The 21,196-nt window shown below is 41.2% G+C and overlaps 3 protein-coding genes across 4 annotated transcripts; all 3 read right to left on the minus strand.

The window, feature by feature from the left end:
* Positions 1-417: 417 nt before the first annotated feature.
* On the minus strand, positions 418-7,910 carry LOC106921463 (uncharacterized). Its single transcript, XM_088011621.1, has 8 exons — positions 7,605-7,910; positions 6,759-6,857; positions 6,501-6,678; positions 5,407-5,477; positions 4,478-4,582; positions 3,425-3,692; positions 1,977-2,722; positions 418-881 (listed from the first exon to the last, which is right to left on the minus strand). The coding sequence occupies exons 1-8, from the start codon at positions 7,752-7,754 to the stop codon at positions 615-617; spliced, it is 1,884 nt and encodes a 627-aa protein (XP_087867747.1). The 5' UTR covers positions 7,755-7,910; the 3' UTR covers positions 418-614.
* A 1,936-nt stretch (positions 7,911-9,846) lies between these two features.
* On the minus strand, positions 9,847-13,175 carry LOC106921479 (uncharacterized). Of its 2 annotated transcripts, none has more exons than XM_014993206.2 (4): positions 12,958-13,175; positions 11,571-11,871; positions 11,434-11,481; positions 9,847-11,331 (listed from the first exon to the last, which is right to left on the minus strand). In XM_014993206.2, exons 1-4 carry the CDS (start codon positions 13,093-13,095, stop codon positions 9,896-9,898), a joined length of 1,923 nt encoding a protein of 640 aa, XP_014848692.2. In that variant the 5' UTR covers positions 13,096-13,175; the 3' UTR covers positions 9,847-9,895. The 2 variants fall into 2 exon arrangements, with proteins under 2 accessions (XP_014848692.2, XP_087867748.1); XM_088011622.1 differs by lacking the exon at positions 12,958-13,175 and adding an exon at positions 12,686-12,911.
* Positions 13,176-13,178: 3 nt separating this feature from the next.
* LOC148155730 (uncharacterized) lies at positions 13,179-19,532 on the minus strand. The gene is made up of 4 exons (XM_088011620.1): positions 18,904-19,532; positions 17,201-17,517; positions 15,239-15,314; positions 13,179-15,163 (listed from the first exon to the last, which is right to left on the minus strand). Exons 1-4 carry the CDS (start codon positions 19,307-19,309, stop codon positions 13,560-13,562), a joined length of 2,403 nt encoding a protein of 800 aa, XP_087867746.1. The 5' UTR covers positions 19,310-19,532; the 3' UTR covers positions 13,179-13,559.
* Between the last annotated feature and the right edge of the window lie 1,664 nt (positions 19,533-21,196).

A 21,196-nucleotide genomic window follows, 5' to 3' on the forward strand; every position in this document is an offset into this window, starting at 1 on the left:
TCAGGAGCCATTTTGTATCTGCTGATTAAAATCACAATAACAGACATTAAAATTTGAGAAAAATGTTATGCTCTTTTCATCAGAAAAGCCATTAAATGTTTGTTGAAGGTGCTGAGCTCAGATTAACACAGTTTCCTCTACAAGCAGCTGCAGAAGGAAAAAGATACCAAAACTCGTAAAATTATTATTGTGCAAAGCTGTAAATGTCAGAAACAACTTACCATTCCAGGAAAACTGTTAACCTGCCGTCATCTGTGGCTATGCTATCTAGCCTTAGCATTCACGACGGCCTCTGTTGTGAAGAAAGGGCTGTAGCTTAGCACATAGCAAGAGCGATGGTGTGATCAGCGTGTACATGTATTTAGAAATTGATTTTTTCTGTAAATCTGCATTTTGATGGGTCAACACTGGACAAAATGTTGTCACATTCTTTATTGTTTAAGACAAAAAAAAAATATTTCTACAGCTCTTTTGAGACCCAACATACTCAGAAATAAGCCAAACGGACATCCAACCTGCGGTCCTGAATTCTGGAGAAAAGTTCAGACATGAATCCATTTGAACAGCAACTGAGTCAATCCACATCCACAAACCGAACCAGATCATCTGTTGTTTCAAACATAGAAACACTTGTGGTCCTTGAGGTTCCTCAGATAGGAGAAGCTCTTCCCACACCTGTCGCACATGAACGGTTTCTCCCCGGTGTGGATCTGCTGGTGAGCCTTCAGGCTGTTGCCCTGGTTGAAGCAGCGGCCACAGATGTCGCAGCTGAACGGCTTCTCGCCCGTGTGGATGCGCTGATGCCTCTTCAGGTTGCCTGTGTTGCCAAAAGATTTCCCGCACGTGTCACAGCTGAACGGTTTCTCGCCGGTGTGGACCACCTTAAGAGGGGGAGGGAAGGGAAAGGCGGGTAAATTCAAAGTTATGACAAAAAATCAGTCATCAAGTCCTGCTAAAGGGTGGAAATGAACAAATATGTAATCCTTTTGTTCTTATTTATTTGATGGGAACAGGATACACTTTAACATAGCATGTATAGCTATGGCTAATTTACAATGTTCATCCCTAAAACGCCTTTTACATAAACAATATCAAATGATATCATTATAGTTTACATGCTATCATCATCAACATGTTGGCTTACACAAGTATGATAGCTAACTTTAACTTTAGCTAAAATGCTAATGTTAGCTTAACAGCTAATTTAACTTCTGCTAATCTTCTAATAGTGAAGCTACTTTTTGTTTAGAGCTTGTGCTAATTTTAATAAGCTATCATTAGCTGAGTTTCCATTGACCTTAAAATTGGATGAATTGAAATTACGAAAATAAATTCACTTAATGGAATCGCGAAAACAAGCTGCATTTATTATTTCATGGAAAACACCACAGTTGTGAAATTGCATTTTTTTGCATTAGTTAAAAATCAACAAAGTTTTGCACAAATTTGTAATGGAAATCCAGATACTATTAATATCATGAGTTCACTGAGAACAGGAGGGATTCAACTGTGCAAACATTTATACATTCATTTTAAATAAAACTTTATAAAATGTTCAATGCTTAGTACATTTAATTTCTGCAGAAGCTGCCAGTGCTGTGTTCACCTCTTTACTCAGTTTATTCATAAGAAACCCACAATTAAAGGAAAAAAAGCTGCTTTTGTATCAAATAGATCATCAGTAATCAGTATCGTGCTAAAACGACCCAGTGATCCATTGTATCCTTACAGCTGTGATGCCTCTGAGCAACATTATATTTAAACCCCTAAAATCAAGAAATAAGGAAATCGTAAGTTAATAATTCCTAGACACTTTTAGCAAAGCCAATCATTATAAACCTAGATGTATATTAACTCTATTAAACATTGGACATTTTACTGCTTTTTGTACCTTTTTAGGATCAGAAATTAGTTCAGCAGAGAGTAAAATGTTGTTTATTTAATAGGAAAACTTTCCATCCTGCAGAGAAACCCACCTGATGTGATTTCAGGCTGCTTTGCTGCGTGAACAGACGTCCGCAGATCTCGCAGGCGAACGGCCGCTCACCGCTGTGCGCCTTCAGGTGGATCTTCAGGTAGCTGGACGACTTGAAGCTCTTCCCGCAGATGCCGCAGCAGTGAGGTCTCTCCAGCGTATGCTGCTGCTGGTGTTCCCGCAGCTCCGTGATGGTGCACAGGCGCTGGTCACAGTGCACACAGCTGCATGGGATGGTCATGGCGTGCGTCTGGGTGTGCTTGCGTAGGGACTCCATGCAAGGCACCACGGTGCCGCATGCGACGCAGGTGAGTTTCCTCTCGTCCAGGTGAAATGTCCGCTGGTGCATCTTCAAGGCGTTCTTCTGGATGAAAGATTTCCCGCAGGTCTCGCAGCTGAAGGGACGCTCCCCGGTGTGCAGTCGCTGGTGGCCCTTCAGCGTGTCGGCCTGGTTGAAGCTTTTGCCGCAGGTGTCGCATTTGTACGGCTTTTCGCCGGTGTGTATGCGCAGGTGGCGCTGCAGGTTACCTGGTATGGTGAAGCTTTTGTCGCAGTAGTGGCAGTTGTACAGTCGCTCGCCGGTGTGGACCCTCCGGTGCAGCTTCAGGCCGTGAGCTCTGTAAAAACTTTTGCCGCATTGGTCGCAGCAGAACGGACGAACGTCGCCGTGGAGACGCTGGTGGTTCCTCAAGAGCTGCTTCAAGGTGAAACCCTTCCCACAAACGTCACAAGTGTGAGGTCTCTCATCTGCAAACGGGAAGAAAACCGGAAAATGTAAGAAGACAATACAAACCCTGAGTTTATTGTTGTTCTGAAAGACGTTTTACAAAACGATTAGCATGCATTATAACAACTGGTTTTATATCTTTTGTCTTAATTCGGACCTTTTAAATATGTATTGCCTCCACTATTTTTTTTATAAAGATTTTGTCCTTTATTGAGCCCAGGAAATGTTTTTTGGTGCCATATTTAATACACAGAACATTAAACATGACAGAGAAAGACGTACAGGTTTCCATCGGTTTCTCTGCATTCCATCAAACAAGTAGAAAAATATTTTAAATGCAAGAAAATTTTTCAGCTTTGAAACATTTGTCTTCGTTTGTTGTGTTCATAGTCAGACTGGCTTAGGTTATCCTGATGTAACTCTGCAGTTGTTCTGCTACAGGATTAGGTAACCAGAGGACAAACTGACCACTGTTCACTCTGCTACTTCTCCTACTACTCTCCATTTTTGCATTACTTCAACTTTTTGACTTCATAGAAACAACATCCATCCTGTTGTTTTGTTTGTGTTGGTGCATCTGCTCTGTCGTCTCAAACCTTTAAACCAATTTAGATAATTAACTGAACTTGTCTGATGACTCGGTCCAGTTGGAATGGATGTTCTTGACTTGGAATCTGCTTGCGTCACTCACTGCATACAAACTGAACTAAGGGGAAACTTGCCCTTGTGAATCAGCATGTGAGCGCTGAGGCTGCGCTGGAAGGAGAAGCCCCGCCCACACTGGGAGCAGATGAAGGGCCTGTCGCTGCTGGCTCCGTGGACGGACTGGTGCGCTTTGAGCTGCAGCAGGTTGCTGAAGGCTTTCTTGCAGATCCTGCAGGTCAGGGGCGACTCCCTCTGACCCCGGCTCCTCTTCGGCCCTCGCACCCGCGATCTGGGCTTCACCAGGCCTTTAGCACTGATGGTGTAAACCGAGTCGTCCAGCTCCACCTGAAACATGATGGAACGTTGTGGTTTGTAGCCAAAATCGTTTGACATTCATACAACAGCGTAAAATCTCTTTTTCTGATTGTGTTTCATGTCAAAATCAAGGTTTTAATCTATATTTAAATTATAAATGCAGAGAAATTATCCGTCACAAAAACAAATTTTGCTAGGCAATTAATTGTCCAAGAATTTATTGCGATAAACGATAATTTTGTGGTTTTGAACCCATTTTCAACTGATGTGACGGTAATAAAGGCATCAGAATGCAAGAACACGTTTTCAAAAATCCATAAACTTTAAATTCTGATCAACGTTTAAAACTGGAACTGGAAAACATTTTAAATATCCAAACTAAAAACAGAAACAACAAATAAAATGGATTATGAATCTCTGTAAACAAAATCATTCTTCAAAAAAGTTTTAATTGAGACCAAAACACCAGACTGAAGACTTTATCATCCAGTTTTTGGTGGAAAGAGAAAACAATGGAAATTATTCCATAATTCAAATTATCATGTGATTGATTATTTGATGTATTGCTTATTGTGACACAAAGTGTTTGTTTTGTTATAATCAAGCTTTTATAAAAAGTAGACCCCCATCTATCCGGAGACTTTTATTAAAAAGCCAATTTTGCTTTACCCAAGTTTACTTTTATTTAATTTATTAAGGCGATTAGAAAGAAAATGACCCAAATCTTTTTAATGTAAACCTTTCATATTAATCACATTAACAGTCCTAGTTAAAACCCACAGCTTCCAGACAAACAGGTTTCTGAAGCAGCTGACCGTGTAGTCTGGGTCGTCGTCCAGGGCGGGGTCGTTTCGGTTCGGGTCGGAAATGACCGAGGCCTCCAGGATCTCCTGCTTCAGTAAAACCGACTGGATGCCGTCCTGAACGGAGACAGACTGCAGGTGAGCAGGAGGAATCATCCACACATAAACCTGACGCGTCACTTTCAGTCTGGCTCTGGATGCTGAGCAGCTGGAAGGAGGTTTGGTTTCACTTTCAACGTTGCCTTGGTGAATAATCTTGGCATTAAGGGATTGTCTCTAATCAGCTCAAATACCTGCACTGAAAAAACTAAATCTTAAGTATTTCTGGTTTAGTTTCTTGCGGAAATATCTGAGTACACATGAAATATGATAAAACTAATTTACAAGTAACTTTTCAGCAAGAAGTGTGAGATTATTTTAATTCCTTAATGTTGATGAAAAAGCTTTAGTTCCATTGGTAGATTATTTCACTAACATGGGAAAAATGTCTTGGCATAAAAGAAATAATCTACCAGGGGAACTAGAACTTAAATCAAGCTCCTTTATCTTGCTGAAAAGTTACTTGTAAGTTAGTTTTCACATATTTGAAGTGACCTCAGGTAGAAACCAGACCAAAAACACGTTTTATGGTTTTGCAGAGTGAACTATGACCCCAAATCTCAGAGGAATTGAAAAAGAGGCTTCATGGATTCAGAGAGAGAAGAAGGAAGTTCAAACCATTTATTTTGTTCATTATAGTGAAAAAGGATTGTGTCCCCTACTCCAACATCCCTCTGCTTGGATTTCTAACCATAAAGAGATTTAAATATTGGATTCAAGGCATCTAAACATGGACTTCCTCCCCAATCGACATCTGGGAATACCGGGAGTTTTCAGACAGCGCTGTCGTTTAAATAAGGCATAAACTGATCAACAAAACTCACTCTGAGCCAAAGATTTACCTCACAATTTCTGTTCTTCCATAGGTGGATTATAGGCGACCTCCTCACTCCGGTTTCACCACCAACCAAAACTAAAACAAAGAAAAACAGAGCAGCCTGAGTCACAGACACGTCACAGTGTCATAGATACATAATTCAATAAGTAAATCGACTCTATGTTTAATAATTAAAGCAATAGAAGAACATGCTACACACTACTTTCACTATTAAACAGCCCTGAGTTCAGCTGCTGTTTATCTTTGGTTTGATGAAATCAAACCTCTAAATAATCACCAATAATTTTATGTTTTCTCTGCTTGATGTCAGTGATTTCATCCTTCCTAAACAGACGGACATTTTTCCATTCATCTTTCAACATGCTTGATTAAGAGACAATGTGGATTTTTATTATTTTAAATATCTTTCTGACATAATGAATTACATATTTGACTATTTAATGATTTGTTGTTGGCACTTTAAACCAACACAAAATGACGCCATGCATTTAGTCGTCATTTTGTGACAAAGAATTTCAAACAAAGGGTTAAAGGTCGTCTGTTATTCTTTCTCAAACAGCTTAGCATAGATCTATGGGTCTAACAAACATGTTTGTTACATTTTTTTGAAGAAAATCATTCTCAGATAATGAGACTTCTGCCTATTTGGAGCTGTCTTATGGCACTCTAAATCCAAATGAGTTGCTGCTGGCCACACACCCCCAACTCAAGGTTTATTCTCACACGTGAAAATGGCTGCAAACAGATGCGCAATTATGCAACTGTACATCTTTAAAAAGCAGAATGGAGCCTCCTGCACAACCAACAAGACTGCAGCCAGTGCCTTCTGGATGGTATGTCAACAATAAAATACTTGTCTCTTCCAGTAGCCATTACGCAGAGCATACGGCAGTAAAACCAGCTGACCAAATGTGCTGGAACTCCGCTTTGGTTGCTAGGTAACGGGCAGAATTCTGCTGGGGTTGCTAGGTAACAGTCAATTCCTGCTGATTCATGAAGTTACATTCTGAAGGTTTTTGAAACGACTCAGTTTTCAGACACCAATAAACATTAAATTATAGCTGGAAGTGAAATTGGGCAGAGTGAAGACGAACTCACCTCTGCACAAACTCCCCGGGGATTCTTCTTCTTCTCCTCTCCTCTCCTCCGTCTGCTCCTCCATCACTTCCTCCTGGCCTCCCAGCTCTGCGCTTCCCTCCATCACCAGCTTCAGGTCCATCTCCACCTCCCTCAGCCTCATCCTCAGGTCTTCGATCTCCGCTGCGCCCTGCGACACCTGCAGCACCAGCAGAGCGCCTTAAAATCAAAGCCTCTTAGATTCAGGATGAAAATGGAGGGGAAAAGCCGGTGGCCTACTTCGAGCCGCAGCACGGACGAACTCTCCTCAAACAGCTGGCAGATCTTCTCCACGGCTTCCTGAGCCAGAGACGCCAGGAGGATGTTGAAGTGCATCACCTTCAGGAGAAAAACAAAACACTCAATTCTGTCAAATAACGAAACATCACAACTGAAATGAGTAGATTTAAAAACACGATAACAGAATGATTTACAGGGACGCACTGATCCACTTTTTTTTACTTCCCATAACAACATCTGAGGTTTAGTATATCAAAAAACAGCTGAATTAACAGAAAGTGTTTATTTGTACTGAAGAAACTGCAATATAAAAACAAAATATTTCGAGAGGGAATCTAAAACTAAAGTATGGATTTTCTTATCAATATTGTATATCTTATCAATATCCCATATCAATATTATCGATATTTTGGCCCAATTCTACTTGGCCTAACTGCACCAGTACAGCACACTTTAATACACCAATAGCTTTACAAGAGTAGAATGATGTAATGCACTGTAATTTGACTACATACTACAGGCAGAAGCCATATAAGTGTCACAAGAAGAATATTTGTGAAAAATTCAACATTAGTTCTGGTTCAGATGCTCACAGATATAAAAAAGGTAGACAGGCCTCGGCGTGTATATCCAAATCTGGAATATTCTGGATTATAAATAAACTTAAGTGAATTACAACCTCGTGTTTTCAGGTCATTTTGGCGCAAAAATAAATCTCAATGTAGATAAACGGCCGCATTAAACTCTGAAACAAACAGCTAGCTGCTGTACTTCTATGATCAGCTGGATCCCTGGAAACGGGGAAACGACCAGAACCAGAACCGGAACCAGCGGACTCTCAGTTACCTTCTGCTCCAAACAGGACGTCTGTTTATTTTCTATCCCAGCCGGAGCCTCGTTGGGATCCGAGCTGCCGATAACTTTGTCCATTTCTGACATGGTGGCCGTTACCATGACGTCCAAAATGGCGCAGACTCGCGCCTCCAAATCGGACATGTTGCGGAAATTTACGTTGATCTCGGTCGGTCCAAAAAGCTTCTGTCCGTTTTGATCAACTTTTATCCAACAACAGTCCTGAAATGTTGTTGTTAGTGTGGAAACCACGCGTGACACCCTAACAGCTTCTTTTTCTTCTTCCTGGTTCACGCCCTTCAAAATAAAACACGGGTCGCCACAACGTAACATTTAATGTTGTTGTTTTTTTTAATAGAAGCAAGGAATGGGGTTAAAACTTGATTTTTATGCTACAAATTCAGGTTATGATTTATACTATACAAAAAAGAGAAATTAGAGAGCATGTTATGAAATTTGATTCGTGATTTAGTTTTATTAGGAATGTTTAAAGCGGAAGCACGGCTACGTCACTACACGAATCGTCAACGCTCTCTAGAGGACAAATCAAAAACTGCAAGACCGAAATTTTAAAACATCTATTTTGTTAAATAGATGTGTATAACTGTTTCTCATCTGTTTTTTCTTTATTTATTTAGATCAGTAAATGTTGTGTTGCTTCTTATTTTATTTTACATATTTTAGCCTACCTCATGGTCGTAGGACTAGACTGGTTTGGTTAACTTTGAAATAACTAAATAAAATTTTTACTCAGAAATTGCTTTGCATATTAATTCAGGTTATATTAGGTTATATTAATTCAGTTCAAAAATATTTTTTAATCCCACAGATAAATTAAATATTGCCCTATCATCCAAACATATGTGACTGTTGGGCAGGATCCTATAGCAGTCTGACTCGCACTGAATCTGGAGAGGCCTCTGACTGAACATTGTTGATTTTTCTTGAATGTCACGAGATGCTAGTAGTTCAATACTCAGGGAGCAGAGATGAAATTTCACAGCATCATGTCCTGGATGACACCATCAACTGTTCTCTACTAATCCACCTCCTTTGCTTTTGCCACTCTTGTTTGATTCTCATACTATTTCATAGTTTGCAGAGCAGGTGTTGTCATCTGCATTTGTTATTTATGCTACTGTATCAGAAAAGAAAGTAGCACAATTTGTCTTTACAAATGTGAAATTGTTTTTACCTGTATTAAATTAGACTGCATAAAAAACTGGAATGACTCAAACTTAGATAAACTATAGATGTAAATTAGATCTACTATGTAAGACTGACACATTTTTTGTCTCTTTTTTAGCAGATTTTGTTTCCTTGATTCACTGAGGGAAAAAACAGCATTACATTACTAAACTGAGTTTTTGCTGCCATCCAATGGTCAAAGGCAGTAACTACAGGGAGTTCAATTTAGTTTTTCTGTGTACAGTGCAGAATTACAACAAAATGTATCTGAAGGGATACTAAAAACAAACAGACCCAATCTATGTACAAGTATGTAAGTCTGAAATCAAATTATTCTCTTACCATCAAACAATGTATAGTTTTTTACTCTTCATTTGAGATTACCACACATTTCAACTTGTTTAAAGTGACAGTATTTCGTGTTTTCCAGGCACATTGTGCTGTAAAATGGCACTATTAAGTAGCTATGCTACCTTCAGTTGTTGTAAAATGCTACATATATCTAACATGACAGAAAAAAATTTACTTTGGAATTTAACGCCTTGAAATTGGGCCTCTGTCTCTTTAAGAAACTCCTGTTTCTGAAACTCTGCCTTCAGGAAGTTGTCACAACTATCAAAACTTTAACGTTTACCAGCATAGCTCTGAGAAGTAGCTCCTATAATGAGCTCAGCTGATGTTCCACCATGTGTTTGCTAATTGATTCTGACTAGTCTGAAGGAGCTGAGTGGGGGAGTGGTGCTCTGTGAGGCAGAAGCTCTGAATCTTGGAAACTGCAGCTCAGAGGATGAGCTTCACCTCAAAGGCGGAGCTACGTCCACCCAGACGTTTTGCATAGCTGACTGGTTGCCATAGAGATTAAAGGAATTTTTCAAACATGCATGAAAGAATCAAGGCAACACTACAGGTGTGTTTTTGATGAGGGAATAACATCATATAGCATGATATAGCTCAGAAAAGCTAATTTTACATAACACTGTCCCTTTAAAGAAACTGAAATCCACCATAAAGCAACATTTGGAGCTCTTGAAAGTTTAAGTGACAAATGTTTGTGAAGAAGAATTTATTTCACACATCCAATCATCCATCCTTCCATCCTATTTCTCACTGCAGTTATGTTTCCTAAGTAACCTGGAGTCTGAAAAGCCGAGCCCACAGCTGCTGCAGGCGTACGGCCTCTCTCCTGTGTGGACCTGCATGTGGAACTTGACATGTCCAAGCTGCCGGAAGCGCGTCCCACACACCTCGCACTCATAGGGTTTCTCGCCCGTGTGGACACGGAGGTGTCGCAGGTAGTTGGTGTAGATACAGAAGTCCTTGCCACACTGCTCACACTTGTGCGGTTTCTCTCCAGAATGCTGCAGCCTGTGGGACTTGAGCGCCTGGCGGATGACAAACCGCTTCCCACAGACGTCGCACGCAAACGGCCGCTCCCCGGAGTGGATCCTCTGGTGGTACTTGTAGGTGGCTTTGTAGAAAAACGACTTGTCGCATTGGTCGCAGGCATACTGTGCAGCGCCGCTGGCATGGATCAGCTCGTGCCTCTGCAGCGAAGCAGCTGAGTCGAAGCCTTTGCGGCAGGTGCCACAGCTGAACGGCGTCACGTCCAGCATGGTTTTGTCCCGCCGGTAGATCACCCTGCGCTCGCCTCGCTCCCAACCTCGTCTCTTGGACGCCTGCTTCTCCTCATGTGCGGCTTTCTGATGCTTCTTCAGCTGGCAGTTGTACAGGAAGGTCTTCCCGCAGAGGTCGCACATGAACGCCTTGGCAGCTCCGTGGAGCAGCATGTGCGCCTTCAGCTTGTTGTCCTGCATGAAGGGCCTCCCGCATACCTTGCAGGCGAATGGCTTCTCACCTGTGTGAATGCGGATGTGCCTCCGGAGGTTCTGTTGGAGCGTGAATCCCGCCCCACATGTCTCGCAAGTGAACACCTTCCCCCTGTGGACTGCTTGATGCGTCCGGAGTGACCGCCTGCTGGAGAAGGCCTTGCCGCACGTCGTGCAGGTGAAGGGATGCTCACCAGTGTGGACACTACGGTGGCACTGCAGGCTGACGGCGCATCTGAAACTCACCCCACACTCTGAACACTTGTGTGGTTTCTCTGCCAGGTGTACCGCCTGATGCGCCTGCAGGTTGTGCTTCGTTTTGAAGGCCTTCCCACAGGTCCCGCAGCTAAACGGTCGGAGGTCTGAGTGGACCAGCTGATGTGTCTTCAGATTCATCTTTGTCTTGAACGACTTCTCGCAGCGCTGGCACTGGAAGCTAGCGTGTTTCTTCTCTTCGTGTCGCAACAGGTGTTGCTCCAAGGTCTCTGAAGTCCTGAACGTCCTGGGGCAGCGGTCACAGGCGAACGGCCGCTGCTCCTTGTGAGTGTTCATGTGCTTTGCCAGGTGAAACCGACGGCTAAAACTCTTCTTGCAGAGCTCACACACAAACTCCTTTCCTTTAGGCTTCATCACTGCTTCCTGCGTCTTCTGGGATTCAGAGTTTTCCAGTTCGGAACTTTTTGGAGCAGCTAAATCCTCAGCAGTGTCTAAACAGAGAAAAAAAAACATTTTAACTGCTAATATTACAATGTACATGACTCAGAGTTTCATTCAGAAAACGTGCTAAACTCCGTAAAGGTAAATCTGACCTTCTCCAGCAGGAGGAGACGAAGGCATCTGCATTGTCTCTCCAGTGTCTGAAACAGACATTAGAAACAGAAGAAGAAGAGCTGGGATCAGATTGAAAGAATGCAGAGTTCAGTTTTTCTGTTTCATGAAAACACACCTTCCACCTCTGCAGTGGCTGCAGGAGGATTTCCGTCGTCCATCTTTCTTTTCAGTCTCCCGAGCGGCATGGTGGACACCATGCCGCTCTGTTCCAGCAGCACCGGACCACCATTCAGCACATTCTCCCGCTGCAGCCGGGCTTTTTCCAAACCTTCGGCTGCGCTCTTCAGCTCGGCCTGCAGCTGCTCCAGCTGCACGTTTAGTTTGTAGTTTTCAATGAGAAGCGACGAGGAGAGCTGCGAGAAAACGCTGCTGATCTTCCTGGTCGCCTCCCTGATCAACATGGCAGCAACATCTGGCTACAGGGAATAAAATGAAGGAAATTCAAACGGTATTGTCAAGTAAATATATCTGATGTTGATGTCATTTAATAGAAATACTGTTTTACTGAGATAAGCAAGAGTATTTAGGACAATTCAGTTCTGTCTGTGGAAATAATTACCAACAAAAAATGTTTCTGGAGAAAAATTTGGCATAAAAATACTATAAATACTAAAACTGTAAGCAATTAAAAAAAAAACAGAAATACTATCTTCTAAAAACTGCACCTTTTATAGTAGCAGCATGTAAGAATAGCTCTGATTTATTATTTTCTAGACTTTTATGTTTTTCCTCTGGTTTTCTTTGCTGTGTATCTGGAAGGATTTCTGCTCTCACTTTTGGACAGTTCTTACCATGGAAACATGGCATTGGTTTTACAACAGCAACGTCTTAAGACAGAGGCTTCTCTCTACGAGTTGTGAGACTGACTGCCACAAATTCTTACTGCCCAAAACTCTTTGAAAATACTTGGATTAACCCTTGTATGTAGAAATGGGGTCCAACCGACCCCACACACGTAAAACTTGTATCATTTGCCTCAGTCCTCGCACGTACAAGGATTAAGACTTACGACAGCATTTAATTTTCCTTTGGGATAAAATAAAGCATTTTGGGTTTGAAGTCAGTTGAATATGCTTCATCATCTGCCAGGAGACTACAATAAACACCAGAAAACATTCAATTAAAGACAGTTTTAAAAAAAAGTCATTTTAAATAATGTGTGGCATAATTATTGTTCAATAAAGTTAGGAAAACCCCCGAAAAACTGTAGGATTCTCAACATTTACTTACCTTTGTAAGCAGATAAAATTATTTTCCGCAGTTGCGCTTTAAAATTCAGTTTTACTTTCCCCAATGACTTCAGAAAACTCCGATATCAGCTGTTAACACTTTTTTAAAGCTATAAAGAAATAATTATCTCGGTTTGTGGTGCTTTTATTGAGCACAATCCGCCATCTTTGTTATGGCGCCGTTCCGTTACTGCTCTGGGTTTCGTCGCGACGACATAATCTCCCCCAGAAAACACCGTCTCTGATCCGGGTTCATAAGAACCGTGAACTCACCTCGCGTCTCAGAGTCCGCTTCATTTTATCGGTTCCTCTGACTGAAACTCCAAGAACATCGACCGCTGTCATTATGAGCGTCTCTAAAATGGATTTCACTTCGGAATAAAACACAGAGCTATCAGCCATTTTAAACATTTTTATGGCTATCGAGGCAGCAGCGTTATTCCGGAAATGGGATTAACTTCTGTGACGATTTTCAAAATAAAATTCGAAGCATATTTTCCGTTTCAACTGTTTATTCGCAATACACTGTACACGGGGGAAGAAATATTAAAGAGAACTATTCATTACAAATTATGTAGATCTTCAAGTTTGCTTCTGCAAAAATAACAATTTTGGTTAGCAACAGATTAGGAAAATAAATTACAGTTTAAAGGAAACAGATCAACAGTTTCTTCAAATAAAACAGCTTTAAATGCCACTCCACACCATCTGTAGGTTTGTTATAATTGACCATTTGTGATGAGTCCCTTGCACATGAACTGTCATGACAAATGCATTACAGAAAAGAACAGATACACAAAACAGAATCAACAAACATCCCTTTAACTCTATGAAACTGCAAATTTAAAGCATTTTTTGTATTGAAAGACAGAAAATCATTCAAGCTTAATCATGTGAGTTGAGCCGTCACAGCTGTGCTTCTTGAGCTGCCGTGAATCGGAGAAGCCGTGGCCGCACTGCTGACAGGAGTACAGCTTCTGGCCTGTGTGAACCTGCAGGTGGGATTTCAGCTGATTGGATTGGTGGAACTTCTTCTGGCAGTAGCTGCATTCGAAAGGTTTCACCCCGCTGTGGATCCTCAGGTGGCGGTAGAAGTTTCCATCCGTCCTGAACTCCTTGTCGCACTGGTTGCACTTGTAGGGCTTTTCGCCAGTGTGGATCCGCTCGTGCTGCTTCAGGCTGGCGCCATGGAAGAAGCTCTTTCCGCAGATGTCGCACACAAAGGGCTTGTCTCCTGAGTGGCTGCGCTGGTGGTAGCTGAAGGAGTACTTGTTGTGGAAGTCCTTCCCACAGATGGCACAGTGGAACTCCTTGTGCTCGCTGTGGCCCTTCTCATGGAGCTTGAGCGACGAAGCAGCACTGAAACCTTTCAGGCACGTTTTGCAGCTGAATGGTTTCACCAGCGGCTTTGGCCGCCGGTTCTGGAGGACGCCGTCTGATGCATGGGAGTTGTCAGCATGGACATACCGCTGATGCATCTGCAGCCTGCAGTTGAAGAGGAACGTCTTCCCACAGAGATCGCACATGAAGGGTTTCCTGGCGCCGTGAACGAGCATGTGCGACTTTAGCTTGTTGTTGTCAGAGAAGCTCTTCCCGCAGTCCTTGCAGGCGAATGGTTTCTCGCCGGTGTGGATGCGCAGATGCCTCTTCAGGTTGTTGTTGAGGTTGAACCTCGCTCCACAAATGTGACACGTGAAGGGTTTCTCCCCGGTGTGGATGACCTTGTGTCTTTTCAGAGCGGTGCCGGTTCTGTAGGAGCGGTTACACTCGTCGCAGACAAACGGGCTGTCGCCGGTGTGCTTCCTCTTGTGCACCGTCAGCGAGTGGGCGTACTTGAAGGACTCTTCACACATGTTGCATTTGTACTTCTTGGCGTTTGTGTGGACCATCTGGTGGAAGCGCAGGGTGTCCTTGCTTTTGAACTCCTTCCCACACGTGGCGCAGCTGAACGGTCTCTCCTCTGAGTGCACGGCCATGTGGGCCCTCAGCTGCACCGCTGTCTTGCAGGTTTTCTCGCAGTGCTGGCACTTCAGCTGCAGCTTCCACTTTTCGTGGCGCAGGAGGTGGTTTTCCAGTGACTGTTGCGCCCTGAATGATTTGCCGCACTGGTCGCAGGGGAACGGTTTGGGCAGTTTGGATGTCTGGTGGCGCTTGAGATGATTCTGGAGTGACGACTCCTTCCTGTAGGATCTCTTGCACTGCGAACACGGGAACGACAGCGGGTCCTTCACCAAGTCGTGGCTCAGAAGGTGATTCTCCAGATCTTCCCTGTCTGGGAAACTTTTGCTGCACTGCTCACAGGGAAAGGGCTTTTTGTGGACATTCAGGTGTTTCTTCAGGTCACTTTTCCAGTGAAAGCCGGTGTCACAATACTCGCAGAAGAAGCGCTTTCCTGCTTGAGAGGAGGTTCTCCTCAGGCTTCTTCCCTGAGCTTCGCCTGGCTCGGCCCGTGTCTCCTCTGTTGAGTTGTTGGGTGAAACTGAAAGTGAAATAGAAAAAAAAATAGTGGTGAATGTACCTTATTCCAACCCTGAACCCCCTAACAAAGTCCTACCTTTTTCAGTTTTATCAGTCTTCCTCCTCCTGAGCTGTGTTACTCCAGCAGGTTCCTCTAAAGAATTCTGTGGCATCTGGAAAGAGATTTGAAGTTTCAAAACTTTTCGGTCCCAAATCAAAACATCTGAAATTGGTTTAGTTTTCCTCACAGACAGAAACCAGCTAGAGGTCCACAGATTTTCTAAATTTTGTGTGATCAGCCGATATTTACTTGAAAAACTGATTTCATCTTCCCCAGCAATGCAATCAGCCAATGTCTCTTTTTGTTAGCAGTTAGCAATCCAATTTAGCAACTTTTCCAAAAAAAAAAAAGTTTCAGCCAAAACTGAAAAGTCAGTCTTTAAAAAGTTGGTGACTAGCTAGAAAACGAATCAGTGCACCCTTACAGCTGCTTACAAATATCTAAAATCTGCTAATATTTGAGACTTCAAGCAACTTTTCACCTAAAAAAAAAAAATAAATAAAAATGTAACAACATTTTTCTGTGTTACAGGAGATTTTGGTGACGTGAACTCTGGTGCGGATAGAATGTATATGTGAACGCCAAGTGGACTGAAGACCGCTCCAAAAGCAGGAAGTGGACTACAGCACAGGGCATTCTGGGTAAGTACAAACAAAACAAGCAAATTATCCTAACGTTAGAGGGAGAAACCGGTCGGGGTCTTTTGCCACAGACAAAAGAGAAATCCAACAAAATGCTAAAATCTGACGCCACTCCATTTTTGTTTACATTTCATGGAGAAGGAAGTCATCTTTTTCTTCGTTTCTTCCAGTGGTAACATCCAGTTGTTGATCAATGACTTATGTCATGAGAAAAGTGTTTCCATTGCAGCTTTGCAAAACAAACCAATTCCAATATGGCCAAAAATAATCACCTCATCCAAGCACAAAAACTTTTTACTGAAAAATAAATTCTTTCAAAATTGCTTTGTTTCCATTAGGTGAATTTATTTTCATAATTCCAATTGTCCAGTCATATGGTCAATGGAAACACAGCAGTGTGAAAGCAAACCACAGCAGCTGAAAATGTAGCAAATGTTGTAATTCTGGTCACAACCCAACAGAGTCCACCAACTATCGGATGGAAAACAGCCTGAGTGCCGACTTGCTGCCTTTTGCTTTCTAGATTAATCTGGATTATAAACTGGTTTCACTCACTTTTAGTTCACTTGTTTGTTCCTAACTTTCTATTGATTTGAATGTTTGATGTTAAACGAAGAGCCTTAAAATGACATTTGAAATCTCTCTTCAATTTAGTTTTTAAATTATTTTGGGCTCAAATAAAATTTATAAGACAAGAATTTGGGTCATTTTCTTTCAAAATCCCTTAATACATTAAATAAGACTAAATTTAGGTAAAGCAAAATTGGCTTTTCAGTAAAAGTCTCCCGATATACGAGGTTCTACGTTTTAGAAAAGTCTGATTATAACAAAATCAATACTTTGTGTCGCAATAAGAATAAATCATTTAATCGCATGATAAATTGAAGCAAAACCAATAATTTTCATTTGTATGGTTTATTGTTTTTCTACCAAAAACTGGATGATAAAAGTCTTCAGTCTGGTGTTTGGGGCTCAACTAGCTGTTTTTATAAGGACAATTTTGTTTACAGAGAATTTATGATTCATCTTATTTGTCATTTTGTTTATTTATATTGGATATTTAAAATGTCTTCCAGTTTCAGTGTTAAATGTTCATTCAAATTTAAAGTTTATTCATCTTTTTCAGAATGTGTTCTTGCATTATACTACTTGAAAATTGTCTCTGAACGACAATATAATCGCAGGAACTTGTGGGACAATTTATCATCTAGCAAAATTTATTATGACAGAACTAGTCATACTTCCCGTATATCATTCTTGAATTGCAGTCAGAGCCGCCCAAAATCAGTCCAAGGGTCTCAAATGGCCCCTGCGCCACATTTTGGGCACGCGGCTGAACTCCATCTTGTCTCCTCACCTTTTCCTGAGTGCAGTGGAGACCGCTGGCGCTGCTGGAGTCGGGGCTGGCGGTGTCTTGCGGCATGAACTCGGGTTTCAGCTCCAGCTCGTCCGTCAAAGTCTGGGCGAAGACTTCGTTGGCCCCGACCAGCAGCACCGCGGCGGCGGAGGGAATCGTGCCGACAAACACCATCTGAGCCTCCGCGGGAGCCGAGTCGGCCGCGGACCGATCCGGGGAGGAGGGGACGACGTCTGCGCTTCCTGAGGTCACAGGAAGGTCGTTCTGCTCCGGCTCTGGAGACGCCACACTGCTGGAGCCGACCGGCACCGGTCCATCTGGAATCACAGAGAGCAGGGAAACTTTAAATGTGAACTGCATCAGAGATTAACATTTTGGTTAATCTCTGATGAAATCGATTACCAAATTAATTGATAATTGATTCATCCTGTCGTTTCAGCTCCAGTTCGTATGAAAGCTTCATTGTTTATGATGTTATTTTCTGTTTGTTGAGGTGAAGCAAATGAACAGTAAACATATATGACCTATTGTAAGGATTGGTTTCTACAGAAATCCTGAAAGGTGAGAGAAAACTAATTTTCTAATTTTTTAAAAATATTGTAACCTAGAATTTAGATTTTTTTTTTCCTTTTCACTTGAACGTAAATTTTGCTGGTTTTTTCCTCATGAAATGTTTCTTTCCCCTTAAAGAAAAAATAATTTAAAAAACACTTAAAAAATATACTTTTGACTCTTGGTTATTTGCTTTAGCAATGAAAGAAAAATACTTTTAACAGTGAAAAAGTCTTAAAAACTGTTTTTTTTTAATCAATGTTTCTATGATCTTCAGGAAAAAATGTCTTGATTTTATTCTTTTTAATTGATTTTGTGTATATTGTACTGTGTCCTTGAGTGCCTCCAAATAAAATGTATTATTAGTATTATCATTACAAGAAAAATATATTTAATAAGAAAGAAAACTTGATCAGACTTAGAAAATGGGCCTAAATAAAAAACTAATTGCCTTTCAGGACTTTAAAAAACAAAAAAAACTTCTTTTTGACTCGTTTGGTCGGTCGGTCGCTCTAGTAATGACAAAAAAGATAAAAACTTTTAATAGTCAAAACGGCTTAATACAAAAACACAATTAGAAAACTTTTTTTTGGCATATTTTTAATGCTCCCCTCCAGGAAAAGCACTTTAATCTAGATTTTAGGAAGAGAAAGAACATTTGGTCAGACTTATAGGTCTTCAAAAAAACTAAACAAAAACAAAAGGTTTTCACTTGTTCTTTAGGTCTTCCATAGTTTTCATAAGGCTTAAGTTGAAAAAATTGAGAAAAATGTCTCTTCTGTCTACATTTAGTATCTTGCTGGACCAGGTGATATTGCCAAAAACTGATATCAGAATATATATGTTTAAATACTTCGATAATATCACAGACAATATTCCACATTTTCTTCATTTTTTCCCCTTCCCTTTTTTTTTCCAAATTGTATTTGGCCAAAGTCTATTTAAGTAGATTTTTTTAGCAACTCTTGGGGGATTTTTTTGTTTGTTTTTTATTCTTTTAGTTGAGTAAAAGTAAGTTAAATGAGTCCTCCTCTTAAGTTGTAATTTTTGGCTACTCTAACCACCATTTTTTTGTAATTGAAATATAAAGTATTATCTTTCCATGATGTTGAAACCAAAGCGAGAACCTACTGACTACAGAAGAGTCTCACCGGTTGCTGGTCCGTCCTCCAGCTGCTGTTCTGGCCCGTCCTGGTGGGTCTTCCCGGGGCCCTCGCTCATGGTCTTCAGCTCCTGTTCCAGTAGCTCCATGTCTCGGCCCAGTTGACCCACTCTGGCCTCCAGCTCCTGCTCCAGCCGCCCGGCTTTCCTCTGCAGCACGTCCTCCAGCTGCTCCACTTTGGTCCGCAGAGCCTCGTTCTCCTCCCAAAGCTCGGCGAACACCTTCTGGATCTGATCGACCAGAAACCGCTCGATCTCCTGGATCTCACCGAGCTTCGCTTCGTCCCAGTCCGAGTTCCGCGTCTCTCCGAGCCACACGTCCCTGAACACGGACACAGCCGCCCGGAGAGCCACTTCCACCGCGGACGCTAACTCTCTCCCGAAGCGCGCCTCCATTTTTTTCGTGTGTTTTTTTTAAATATACGTATTCAAACCTCGGCTCGTTGGAGTAAAGCGCATATTGTAACTCAAATACGAACTTTAAATCGGTTTTGAGTGAACTTTAAACAACAAAACAGTCTCTGTTTTTTTTTTGCTAACATCAACGGTCGGTTCTCTAAATGATAACCTGTGCAACAGTGAAACAGCTCCGAACTACATTTCCGCTTCGTTGATGTTAAGGCATAATTAGGGCGCACTACTGCCACCTGCCGGATACATTTAACTCCGCAATTTTAATTTTAATTTGAATATCTAATGAGAACTAAAACTGACAAAATTTAAAATTAAAGCAAACATTTATACATTTTCTTTTTCCATTTTCGTCAGGAAATATATTTTCCTTTCTTTCTATGCGTTTTTGTCAAAATATATGCCTATTTTGTTTTTCCTTTCCCCTATACATGCATTTACATCAAGAAATTTATTTTATCCTTATTCATGCTTTTCGTCAAAAATTTTATTTTTTTAATTTTTTGTAAAGAAATTTATATATGTTGTTTTACCTTTTCCTTGCATTCGTTTTTGTCAAGAAATGTGCATATTTTGAGTAAGTTCCAGAGAAAAAAAAAAAAAAATTCTGACATTTTGTTTTTCCAAAACCAAAATTTTATGATTTTGTTGTCAAAAAACTTAAACCTGAAGTCGTCTTCTTGTTTCCAGATTCCAGGTGAAAGGAAGAAAACACCAGCTCCACTGCAGTGCATGAGTAACCAAAAGGTATTTTATTGGTGATTATATCTGGGGCTGACAGGCCGATGTGAACAGGACGGTAAAGACACACAGACAGGCAGAGCTCATCCAAACCATGTTCCATTTTCAGACCCATTCCTAACATCTGTGCCGTGATGTTTAAAAGTAGATCTACAAATAATATGATTGTTTCACGTGAGATCATGGTGGCATCGGTGAACTTTGACCTGCGGTGTCAGTCAGTTTTCTTCTGCAAAGTTTCTCCAAATTTTGCTTCCTTTGCCTCCGACTTGTGGCCGTCGTGTTTGGCATGCATGAAAATGTTCGCATTGATCTGATATTCACACTTGATGCAGATGCATGGAAACAAAAATGACAAAATTCTTCTCAAGACAATCTGGGATAAATAGAAATAAAGAAGAAGGTTTTAAAGTCATTTTTATAACTGGGCTTTGCAGGATTTGGGGAAAAAAAGTAAAGCAATTTGTTAAAACTGCAAGGAACTTTCTGTTTTGTATTTAAAAATAATTTGAATATTTGAGACCTTGAGAAAATAAAAATCTGTTCCTTATGTTGATAAACTAAAGCAAAACCACATGATGAAAGTCTGAACCTGCAGGACTGACCCACTTCTTTAGGCCCCGCTCACACCAGAACCAAACCAAACTACTTGAAAACCACAAATACTCTAAAAAGCATTTTAAGAGATATCGCCCCCGCCTGGCTGGAGTCGGTACAACATGCAGAACTTATTGCAACACTTTTGCATAAAGGTTCGAATTAATTGCAAAAGTACTAAATAATGTCGCTAAGCGAAATTTGAAGTAATAATTGTGTGAATTTTGAGCAAACCTTCAAAATGTCGCAAAAAATGCGAATTATTATTATCTACTTGTTTGGAACGAGTCAATCAGGATACGCAAAGTGATATTTTGTCAGATGTTGATGTTACACTTTGAAAATTTACAGAAAGTAGAATAAGACACTAGAAAGTGAACATTTGGCACATTTTACATGCACCACCAGTTTTCCAAAACCCAAAATGCAACATTATTGGTTGATTAATCCAAGAAACATTTGAAATAGGAGAAAGAATTTGCTTACCAAACTACAGGGTAAATATTTTGTGGCGAATAAATTCTGTATCAGACT

Source organism: Poecilia mexicana, unplaced genomic scaffold (genome assembly GCF_051168715.1).
Source record: "Poecilia mexicana isolate PSO_F unplaced genomic scaffold, ASM5116871v1 scaffold_13, whole genome shotgun sequence".
NCBI classification, from domain to species: domain Eukaryota; kingdom Metazoa; phylum Chordata; class Actinopteri; order Cyprinodontiformes; family Poeciliidae; genus Poecilia; species Poecilia mexicana.